The sequence below is a fragment of the Gallus gallus genome, chromosome 7 (genome assembly GCF_016699485.2).
Source record: "Gallus gallus isolate bGalGal1 chromosome 7, bGalGal1.mat.broiler.GRCg7b, whole genome shotgun sequence".
Taxonomy (NCBI): Eukaryota; Metazoa; Chordata; class Aves; order Galliformes; family Phasianidae; genus Gallus; species Gallus gallus.
The window spans coordinates 35,369,377-35,381,395 of NC_052538.1; the positions used below are offsets into that span (position 1 = coordinate 35,369,377).

At 49.3% G+C, this 12,019-nt stretch overlaps 1 protein-coding gene across 1 annotated transcript in view; it reads left to right on the plus strand.

Moving 5' to 3' along the window:
• The window catches only part of KCNJ3 (Potassium inwardly rectifying channel subfamily J member 3), a 32,705-nt gene extending 21,583 nt beyond the window's left edge, over window positions 1–11,122 (plus strand). The window contains exon 3 of the mRNA NM_205404.2: window positions 7,438–11,122. Within this exon, the coding sequence (NP_990735.2) occupies window positions 7,438–8,021 (584 nt within the window). The 3' untranslated portion in view covers window positions 8,022–11,122. The remainder of the gene's footprint in view (window positions 1–7,437) is intronic.
• Window positions 11,123–12,019: the final 897 nt, after the last annotated feature.

Consider the following 12,019-nt stretch of genomic DNA (forward strand, 5'->3'; position numbering starts at 1 on the left):
GCCACCTTTCAGTATGGCATACTGTTTTCAGCAGCATTGCTTACAAGCTGCCTGCTATTTTTGAGGTGTGTGTAGGTGAGCTTCCTGCTGGGTCCCTGCATCTCCTGCATGCACACAGCAGCTGAGAGGCACCTGCTGCACCCGAGCCCCAAAAGCACCAACTGTGTGTCTGTGCTGCATAGTGCCGGTGCTTTTCCATGTGAAGATGCAGTTCTCCATCCCAGGAAGGCAGTCTGTGACGTATGGTACTCCTTCAGACTTGCTAAAGCCCTGAAGATGGATGAGCCCTATTTTGGTGCTGAGCAGCATATGGTCTGGTGGGTGTTGGAGGAGCATGGGACCGCTGATGGATTTGTGTATTCCAAGGGAACTGGGACTCGTGTTTGCGTTGCTGATCTCATAACTAAAATGTTATCATTCAAAGGGGATAATTTTTCAACCAATTTTCTATTTCTTTTTCTTTCCTTTTTGTGGTGAATTGGCAGACTGCTCCTACGTTTCCTTCAAGCTGTATATTCCTGCTGCATCCTCTGCCCACCAGCAGTTTTGTTCTGATTTCACCAAGCAATCCTTTCTCCGTGGCTTGTCCAGTTACACTGTGCTGCAACAAAACCACTGTGGTTTGGCTGGGCCTGGAGAAGAGCAATGCAGCATCCCCTTTCCTATTGGCCTGGGGTCTGCTGCTGACTCTGTGCTTCTTTTGGGAAGAACAGCAGCTATGAGCATGGGGAGAGCTGCCCAGGGGCTGGGAGCACTGAGCATTCAGGCTGGAAGGGGCTCTGCAGAGCACTTTGCTGTGTGTGGTGCAGGGCAGGGAGTGCTGCCATCTCAATGCTGGTAGGTGGGGAGCATGCAAGCAGCGGCGTGCAGCAGATGGCTCTGCAGGGAGAGCTGCTCCAAGAGAGGGGCTGGAGGGCTGAAATCAGCCCTGACTCACTGCTGCACGGAGAAGGAACAGGTTGCTCTTCCAAAATAACATGTGATTTTTTGCATGTTAAAAAAATGATATATGAAAAATACCAGGCTAGATAGTATATATATTGCTGTCGCTGCATTCAGCAGTTCCACGGGGGCAGTGTGGCTGTGTGCAGCAGGGCTGGGCTTTGTCACACAGGTTTTGTGACAGGCACTCAATGCCCCACACAGCACACGCTGGCTGCAGTGCTGGTGCGCATCAAGGCGGGCTGTCTGCAAGGTGCTGGAGAGCTGCGTGCCTCGCTGATTAAAAACTGCCCTAGGAGGAGCAGCTGATAGAAAAATACCCTGGCTGTCACCAGCGCTTTTTAAGTGTGGAGATAGATAGATAGCTGCTGGGAGAAGAGCACAGCCTGAACGAGCTGGGAGGTATTTATAGCACTGGAGCACAAACAAGGCATCTAAATCGGGCAGCAAGGCAGCAGCCTGCCTTTGCTATTCAGTGCGATGAGAAATTACAGTGTTTAGCAGAAGAGTGATGTCTGACTGTTGCATAAACGCGTGTGTTTTGTTACTCAGTCCCCCCTGCTCCCGTTGTTCCCTCTTTGCATGCATCCTTCCTTCGTGTGATCTCTGACCTCCCTTCACTCGCCTGGTTTATAGATTTCAGTGATAGATGGTGGTTAAGCATTAAGTGCTCTGTGAAAAGCTCTCTGTGGGTTGGAATTCCAAGGTAGAGCATGCTGTGCTATGGGGGACATATGGGGGTGCCAGCACCCTGCCCCATCACCGCATCCCACTTGTGCTGTCATTGGAGGAAGTGGAGTGGATCTAAAAGGACAAAATAGGCAGCTTCTCTGCTATGGAAAGAAAAAAATCACGTGCTGCAGAGCTACCAGAATCCAAATGTTTTCTTTTCTTTGTAGCTGCAGCCTCACCCCTCTGCTGTCCTCCCCCAGCTCCGTGGTACACGGATCCTGGGGCTTTGGGCATGGCCATGCCGATGGGGAGCAGCCAATGGCTGCCATCCTGCAGCAGTGCCTGTGAGGGAATGTGTTGGGTATGAGGAACCATTCCTTCTCCAAAGAGCAGTCAGGCAGTGGCACAGCTGCCCAGGGAGTGGGGGTCACCATCCCTGGGGGTGTCCCAGAGCTGTGGGGATGTGGCACTGAGGGACGTGGGCAGTGGGCATGGTTTGGGAATCCAACAGGGCTTCTCCAACCTTAACAACTCCACAATTCTATAAAACACCTTTTTTTTTTTTTTTTTGGCCTCTTTAGAAAAGATTATTTAATGAGAACATTATTTAAAACTACTCAAAGCCGTTAAGCACGTTAAGGTGGCACAGCATCTGTGCCTCTCCTCCCTTAAAGGAAAACGGGGTTGCAGCAATGCCGTGCCATAAATCAGGCATTAAGCCGGGCAGCAGCCGGGGCTGGCAGCTGCAAATTGACCAAGCTTTATGGCACTTCCAACGATTGTCCACGTAATAAAAGGTGTATCCTGGAATTATGGTGGAAGAACGCTGATGCTAAGAATAGCTGCTCCTTCAAAATAGATGGGAACTATTAGGGTTTAGACACCGTGCTTGCTGTCAGGGTAGAAACTGGGCTGTTTCCCAGCTGTGCGTGGCACAGCTCGTCGCTGTAAGTTGTATTAAAAAATAATGCTGCAACAAACAGTGGGAGGAAAAGCCTGAGAGCATCCATCACTCCAGAATTATTTCTGCCCTTGCATTTCGGGCGCCCGTTTTCTGTCTTACTGCAGAATTCGGCCATTTGTTTTCATTTCAGGCAGAGGGAGGCTGGGCAGCCAGGTGTTCCCATTGGGAAACTGTGCTAAATGTGCTGCCAACCAGCTTGTCGTTCCCTTTGCTTCCAAAAGCCACCGTTTCCCTTCTCTACCATCCTGGAAGCCCAAGAGAAATGGATTTGTGTGGAAGTTGTGCACCTCCATCCTGCTGGAGCTGCTGATCTTCCCTCGCTCCCATGGAGCGCAGCATGGAGCATGGCGTATTGTTATGCCAACTGCACGCCAAAGTTCTCCCCTTGCATTGTCTTTGTGGCCTCAGATGGCAGTGCTAAATTAGTTTTAATGCACAGGGCCCAAGAAACAAGAACAAGAGAAGTGGCAGCATGTCTGCCAGGTTTGTAAGGCTGCACGTTGTGAGTTCCAGGAGTTGCCTGGATACAGCCATCCCCACACAGGTCCTTTAGAAATGTAGACATAACTTGAGGGTTATTGCAGGTAGAATTAGCTTTTTGCAGGGCTTTTGTCAACAGCTGCCATCCCTTGGGATGGCCTTGCTCTGTTGTGGAATGAGCCTGATCCTGTAGCAAAGCTTGAAGCAGTTGGGATAATGATCTTAATGACAGGGGTTTGGGATGCAGAGGGATCCTGCCCTCTTGCTGGGTGGCTCAGAGCTGTGCTAGGAGCTCCCCTCCTGCCAGCTGTGCTCCCTGGGATGGGGAGCTGCGCTGCTGGAGCCACGGACAGGAAAACAAAGGCTGGCAGAGCTGCCGCCTGGCTGAGCTGAGTTAATTGCGTTCACTTCTTCAGCCAGGCCGGGGCTCTAACAGCAAATGTTCTACCTCATTAGAAATAATAACTTGTAATTAATAACTTATAATATGACAGATAGATGCCTTTTGCTGCAGTGATAGCGCTTGCTTCAGACAGTGCGAATGATGAAAGGAAAAGGCATGGTTATTAAAAAAAATGCCTTCATATATATCTCAAGGTTCACCAATTTAACCCGTGCTTGGCCTGGACCGCAGCTCTGCTCCACTTTATTCAAGGGCAGTGATGGAAAATGTTCTTAGATATGCATGGCTGGGCTGTCCCAGCGTGACCGGATGAGCATGGAGCACATAGATGGGGCGCTGCCCCCAGCAGTTCCATTCCCAACTGCATCTTGTGGGGTTCAGCTCTGCAGTCCCTGGCATCTGCAATAGTGGAAGAGTGGGGGGGGTGGGTGCTGTGCATCACTACATGGCTGCTGGGGTGGAACAGAAGGAAGGGTTTTTTCAGGTGGAAGTTTTTCCCCCAGAGGGTGGTGTCGCACTGAACAGGTTGCCCAAGGAGGCTGTGGATGCCCCATCCCTGCAGGCATTCAAGGCCAGGCTGGATGTGGCTCTGGGCAGCCCGGGCTGCTGGTTGGTGACCCTGCACGTAGCGGGGGGTTGGAACGGGATGAGCATTGTGGGCCTTTTCAACCCAGGCCATTCTGTGATTCACTGAACAGGGGCACATGAGGCACCCTCAGCATGGGCAGGAGGGGGAATGGCAGCCTCAGCTTCTGTTGGAAACACTGCAGGACAGTTTTAGGTGAGGTGGTCCAAAATATCCAGGATTTGGATTTGTAAGCATGCAGTGTATCAGCCAAAATAACATGTTTTGCTAGCAGAAGAGCAGCTTCTGTTTGGAAATCTCTTCCCTCTGGCACTGTGAACAATGTTATTGCACCCTGTGTTTTTGAAATAATTTCTTTCTTATTGGACATTTGTACCTACTTTCCAGGTATGTTATTGTGCTTTTATTCAGCTAGAGCTTTGCTAATGTGCATTGCAATCAGTGGCTGCTAAGAGCCCTGAAGAGCACTTTGTGGTGGAAGCCCACGTTTGGAGTGATGAACAACGCTCATCTCAACCTTTTCCTTTAACAAACAGCTTCTTAACGAGATGAGCAGCATACGGAGTGTTTATTCCAAAAGAGTATTTAAATTTTATACTACAAATGAATATTAATAGCATAGACAAATTGGTAAAAATGGAAGCAATCCTTCAATGTGATGAAGGCATGGAAGGAACAGTCAGTATCGTACCTGCTGATGGGTAACTCCTTGGGGAAAAGAAGAACCTTCCGTAACGAAGGTTATGGAAGTCCAAATAAGTTGATTTTAGAGGTCTTTTTCAACAGCAATGATTCTGTGAACAGAAGGAAAGCAGAGCCCATGAGCCTGGTGCTGGGACCTGGTTGGTTCAGTGGGAACAGGAGGAGCCACACCTGCTGTAAGATGGCAGGGCTGCCCATAGCCGAGCATAGGTTAAGTATGGAGACATAGAAAATAGCACAGAGGTGGCTGTCCAGACAGGCTGTTATCTGCCTGGAAATAACATCGCTTTGAGTATTGGTGTTATCACAATTGGATGTGTTGCTTGAGCTGAAGTTAGTCATGAAACAAGGAGGGAGGTGAGGTTCCCTGCCCTGCTGTGCTTTGCTTGGTGCCATGCCCTCCCCTCTCTTGCTGTCAGAGTTTGACTCTTGCTGTTGGTGGCAGAGAAATAGATTTCCCATACCTGGCATGTACTGGGTATGGGCTGGCTGCTTGCAGAGAGGCTTTGCTGCGTTTGTAGGATTCTGCCATGAGGAGTTTACTTAGGACACAGCAAAGGGAGGGAGAGCAGGGCAATGCAGCAGAGCTGAAGGAAAGTCTGAGAATTGATTTCTTGTCCAATGCCTTAACAGAGCACGTTCAGCACCTCCTAGCTTCCTCTGCTTAGCGTGACAATTATTCCCAGTGCCGACAAGCGTGTCAGTAGCTGCAGCTCCTCTGGGGGACTGCTGAGTAATTTGCAACCTTGGGTTTGTTAGTGAATAGGATGCATTGAACTTGAAGAAAAAATGATATACCTGAAATATTTATCTCTTAGGTGAGCTTCCGAAGGGTTACATTGATGCAATAAAACGTGGATTTTCTTGCAGAAGAGCCCTGCAGCATGAGGCAGTCCAGAGCATAGTGCAGCATGGGGCAGTCCTACATAATGAGGCAGCATGGAGGGTCAGGTTGGGTATTAGGAACCATTTCTTCTCCGAAGAGCAGTCAGGCAGTGGCACAGCTGCCCATGGAGTGGGGGGTCACCATCCCTGAGGGTGTGTGGGCTAGGATTGGACTTGGGGGGGTCTCAGAGGTCTTTTCCAACCTCGGTGATTCCATGGTTCAGTGATTCTATGATCCTGCAGCACAGGTCCAACCTCGCATACCATCAGCATGGTTACATCGTCCTTCTCCTACTGTCCTAGGAGAGGTCTGCATTTGAAGTCATTTGCCATCTAGAGCATAGATCGTGGAGTCAGGCAGCCCCTGCTCTGTGGGCAGCTCTGAGTGCTGCTCTGCCGCATGCATGTGTTACTGGAAGCACTCTGTCCTAATGAGGGCTCCCTGGGGGTCAGGTCTGGGGGAGCAGAAGGGAAAGGAGCTTTCCTTGTGGAAGTTCAGCTAATGAACTGCTGCAGGATAAAGGCTGCAGATGGCAGAAGTACTCACTGTAATTACCCTCTTTTTGATTAAAAACTATGGATTTTTTTCTAAACCCATTAGGTATGCATTTGCTTCCACTTCATAAAGAAAGTGGAAACACAGGGAGGCTGGATGAAAACGCATCATGAGGTGTAAAGTATTGTCCTATTGGTGACAAGAGGAATGGGCTGGGTTTGAATGCTGCACTAGCAGTGGTGTTTATAAGTGCTGTGAACCCGGGGGGCTTGGAATGAGATGAGCATTGTGGTCCTTTTCAACCCAGGCCATTCTGTGATTCTATGATTCTGTTGTTCAGGCAGACTTAACATTCTGAAAATAAAATGTCCTTTTGTCAGTTTGTTACACCAGGAGTTGGGCTTGATGATCCTTACAGGTCCCTTCCAACTTGGGGTATTTTATGATTCTATGATCCTAGGATAAAATGGCTGTGTAGCCTTATTTCTAGATTGCTGTAGATGCCATTTGGAAAATAAAGACAAGAAAACCCAACACATACTCTGGAAACCTCCAGCTGCCCCGGTCACTGCTTCCCTCTGGTTCTTGAGGTCAGGCAGGCAGCCACGGGCCAATGGTCTGGAGGAGGAAGAGAAGCATGTGCAGTCAAGAGACGGGGGGGGAAAAGGGAAGGCAAGGGCTGTGTTGGGCTCTTTGGTTGTATTTCTTTGTCCGTGCTAACCCTTGGAACCTTTGATCTCAGCCAGGTCGCTATATATCTGTGATCTGTGGGCAGGTTGCCAGCGAAGCACTTAAAGAGAAATAAATGCATTTCCTAGCCCGTGCTCGCCGCCTTCCGATGGAGCACAGTGCACCAGGATGGGCTTGGTTCATTCAAGTGATACATAAAGCATGGGGACTGGTTTTGTGTATTTTGGTGACTATGGTGAGTATGTGGAGCAGCCGGGTCATCCTTTAAGATCACAAGTCCAAGTTCACATTCAAGTTAGCAGCTCCTGCTAGTTCAGTCCTGAGGCTATCAAGATAGCTTGTGTTTTGCCTTCATCAGCAGAGACTTCAGAAGTGGCCATAAGAACAGACATGAATTATTTATACAGGCTCATCCCTTACTCTATTTTTGGCTCCTCTCCCATCGAGGATGACAATTTAATAGTAACTATGTGAAAGTGGTAGACATGCCAATGCCTTTGCTTTCGTATGCTTAAAAACATAAACTCCGTTTCTTTACAACATTCCAAACCCTCCAAGGTTTGTGCCCTTCCTAAATGGTGTGTAACGGATGCGCTTTTCTCCCTTGTTGCTTGCAGGGATGACGTGCCAGGCCAGGACATCCTACACTGAGGATGAGGTGCTCTGGGGCCATCGCTTCTTCCCTGTTATATCCTTGGAAGAAGGGTTCTTCAAAGTCGACTACTCGCAGTTCCACGCGACGTTTGAGGTCCCCACGCCGCCGTACAGCGTGAAGGAGCAGGAGGAGATGCTGCTCATGTCCTCACCCCTGATAGCGCCCGCTGTCAGCAACAGCAAGGAGAGGAATAACTCGGTGGAGTGCCTGGATGGTCTGGATGAGGTTGGTATAAAACTCCCTTCCAAACTGCAGAAAATAACTGGAAGGGACGACTTCCCCAAAAAACTCCTCAGGATGAGCTCCACCACCTCGGAGAAGGCCTACAGCATGGGCGATTTGCCCATGAAGCTGCAGCGGATCAGCTCAGTCCCTGGGAATTCAGAAGAGAAACTGGTGTCCAAAGCCACCAAGATGATGTCGGATCCCATGAGCCAGTCGGTGGCCGACTTGCCCCCCAAGCTCCAGAAACTGTCGGGTGGCGGCCGGATGGAAGGGAACCTTCCTCCAAAACTGAGAAAAATGAATTCCGACCGCTTCACATAACCCAGCTACCGAGGCCGGACTGCCCCAGCAGGGATGGCCTACCAGAGCTCCGCGTGGCTCCATGCCCAGTGCTGGCAGGGCTGTGGGTACACCAGCAGGCCGTGCTGCCCGGGGCCAGCAGAGCCGTCCGCCCCCGGCATGTAGAACCACGATGCGCATGCAATAATAGTGTGCAATTCCTGCATCTAGTTTTCTGGCATGGCTCCTACTATATTTATACTGTATATCCTGAAAAACGCCTACAGGGGTGTTCCGTTCCCCGGGTATTTCTTAAGAGTCAGTAGCAGGTAAAACATGCGAGTGGGTAACTTTCAGGGTAGGTTATCATTTGAGTTCGTTTTCTTCTTTTCTGACATGGGTTGTGATGTTACACACTGAACAGGTTGCCCAAGGAGGCTGTGGATGCCCCATCCCTGCAGGCATTCAAGGCCAGGCTGGATGTGGCTCTGGGCAGCCTGGGCTGCTGGTTGGCGACCCTGCACATAGCAGGGGGTTGGAACTGATGAGCACTGTGGGCCTTTTCAACCCAGGCCATGCTGTGATTCTATGTTTCGCTCAACAAAGTAGCTATGGTGCATGTGGTTTTTTTGTTCCTAAAAGGAATTGTATTTGTTAATTCCTCACACCAAACCTGCTGGCCTTAAACTAACTGCTGGTTTTCATTTTGCTTTAAGTTCTTCTTGGGCTTTCTTTTCCTGCCTCTACACTGCTGGAAAAAAAAAATTAATGTATTTCACAAGACGCTGTTGAGAAAAGAAGCTTCTATTGATAAGGCTAGGTAAAACTATAAAGAAATGAGTGAAAATGGCACTTCAGGTAAAATTAGAAAAAAAAAAGAGAATTCCTCCATCATTTATCTCTGTACAGACAACGTGCTTGGTTTCACAGGACAGCTGAACATAACAACAGCTGTGTTGTTCAGTTGTTCCTGGAGTCAGGCAGGCTTCTGTTGTGGATGCTCTGCCCCAGGAGCAGAACTGGGCTCCCTCTGAGCCCCTCTGGTGTTGGGGCTTTGCTCTCCCTTACTCTGAGGCCCCATCCTACAAAGCCAGGTCCCAGCGGTGGTTCTGTGAGCCCACATCTTGCAGCCAGAGCTGTGAGAGCTGCTGGGTCCCATGGCGATCCCTGTACTGCTTTCTCTGTGGTGAGAACATGTACAGAGACGTTAACCGAGGTTGACCCTGTGGGTTTTGAAATGAGTAATACTTTGTGTAAATGTTTGGTTTGGTATCCTCCCGTGGCTCTGTGTGGTTTTGGGGGTTTTTATCCTGTTTTACTCCCTCTCTGCTGCTGTGCCCCAACACCTGTGCTTCCCCCTGCCTAACACCAGGCTGTTGCATTGCCTGGGCTGTGCCAGAGGACCCAAAGCAGGGTGGCTATTTCAGAGCTGAGCAGTGACAAGGCTCTCTGTCTTGCTTCATGGGGATGTCTGTTCGAGACAGACCAATGGGCAGCACTGGCAGCATGGCATCGTGGTGTTGGAGGCAAAACACAGCTGTGGAGTCTTGGAGATGTACAAGGGCAGCAGCAGTTGTGTAGGGAAGTCCTGGCTCGAGGGCTCTGTGCCATCGGTGTGAATGCTCATGCTTGCTTAATAAGGACAGATCTGCTTGTCATTGGGAAACAGTAATTTGGTTTGAGTAGAAATGGTGGCATGGGATGAGAACCGAGCAATGCAATATTGCTGGAAGGGTTGGCTCAGACTCCGCAGGGCCTCAGTGCTTGGCCTGGAAGTTGCCCAGTGTGCTTGATCAGCTGTGCACCCATGGACTTTATACTAACTAAAGGGTTTTTCCCACTGTTTATGATGATTTTTGAGTGGCACTGCATGCTTTTTACACCTGTGGCCGTACTGAAATACTTTGCACATTATTGTTAGAGGGAGCTGTGGGTGTAGCTCCCTGCGTGCTGACGCTGTGTGCTCAATGAGTGATGAGCAGAATTCCAACGTTGCCAGGTAAGATCTGAATGTTTTTCCCCTATTCGCTAACACTTATTCAGGCCATCTTGTAAAGTATAGCAGAGCTTTGTGCCATTTGTAACTCCTCCACTAGTCCCTGGCCAAGTGAAAATGGCCACATACAGTGGTCAGGCATCAACAGTAATGCCACCTCCGGTCCAAACTAGAAAGCCAAGGACACTGAACCAGAGTGATGGTGGCTGGCGAGTCGTAGGACCATAGAACGGCTTAGGTTGGAGGGGACCTTAAAGATTATCCAGTTCCACCCCGTGCCATGGGCTGGCTGCCCCCCACCCACTCAGACTGCCCAGAACCCCATCCATGGCCTTGGCATCTCCAGGGATGGGGCACCCATAGTGCTCAGGGCAGCCTACCTCCCTGCAGCCCCTCCTGGCACAGCAGGCCTTGGGTCATCCCCCTGCACCCAGGCCTCCATATGGACAGCCAGCATGCCTCCATACTAAGAGCAACGGAGTGTCCCCAGCCGTGGCCAGGTGCTGCACAAAATGAATGTAGAGGGCTGAGCAGGAGCGGTGGCAAGGTGCTGGGTGCCTGTGCACCAACACTGGGACAGTGTTCTCGTGTTTGTTGAATTAATGCCATATAAAGTACTAAAAGCGACAGTTCATTCAACACTTTAAATAATTCTCCTGTCCTTGTTGCACACAAGTTTTCTGAGGCTTGTGGCTTGTACTGCAATGTATGACGTATGTTAAGGCTAAAATACGCGTGTCTTCTGTTACTGAGAGTGAAAGTGAAAACATGGATGGTCGGTAACTGTCTTTGGTTATTGGGTTCAGGATGTTATTCCTGGTCAACATCTCATTTCTACTGGTGTGGCCCCTTTTCTGTTTCTCCTGGCTGTTCTCACCCAGCCCTAACGCTTGTGCTAAGAGAAGTGTATCTGTGTGTTCGACTGCACAGCCGGTCTGTGTTCTCTACTGCTGAGTTTATGCTTGAATTAAATTGTAAATTGTACATATTTGAATTAGAATAAACTAAATGCATTTTCTGGCATGCACTCTATAACTGTATAAATGTACAAGTTTATTTGAATTATACAAAACAACAGACTCTTGTATTCATTAATACTGCAAGCTCAGTTTTATCTACAGCTGTATTAAACTTTCAGAATTGTTCAGTTTGGTGATGCTCTGGGTGTTTGTCTTTCAGCCACTACCCTTTGCGTTGCCTTCATGACGAACTGTTTGCTAGCTGCTCAGGGGCTTCCTTTCACCGTGTGTGTGTTTGAAGGCCAGTCTCTTGGTTGTTCTTAAAACCAGCAAAAATGAAACCTAGTTGAATTGTACCTGCTGTTATATTGGCATGTGGTATTTCCATAGTTCCCTCACCCCCCTCCCCTGAGCCCCAAGAATGAATCCTGCAGAACTCCATCGTGGCTGTCAGGTCCCTCCTTGCTTATAGCAGTCCTTCCTCTCTGCTTTCTTAGCAGGAATTGCTTCCTGAGCACAGAGTTACTGGGAATCTGCCCTGCTGCTGGTGCTAGGCATGCCACAACCCAGGGAATTGAAGCCCTGTTTAGCATAATTGAATTACTGAGTATGTCAGAACAAAAAGACGTGGCAACACGGAGCTCTATCAATCATGCCGTGCCGCCAGACGCAGAATACATTTGAATTTATTTCCTCAGCTGTGTTGTAGGAGAGAGAATTTGCGGGGCTTACTGGGAGAAATGGAACTGGAATTGCTGGTAGCTTGTGAGTACTTGGGGAAAAAAAATGGTTGGGGAAGAGGGGCAAGAAAGAAAGAGAAGTGCCCCTGGTGTAATAATAACTTGAAACAAAGTCATCCTCACTGTGTGTTGGGGCAGAGAAGAAGAATTTGCTTTTTGAATCAGAGCTAAGGGCTTTGTTCTGCCTGCAGCAGCAAGGGAGCCTCACCAGGGCAGGACAGGTGCATGGCCAATGGCTGGAATGCAGCTGTATCCATAGAGTCCTTAAAGATGTTGGATGGCGGTGGTTCATTGTTCCTGAATGCATGTGACCTGGAGCCAACCAGCAAGGCTGCCACAAGGGCA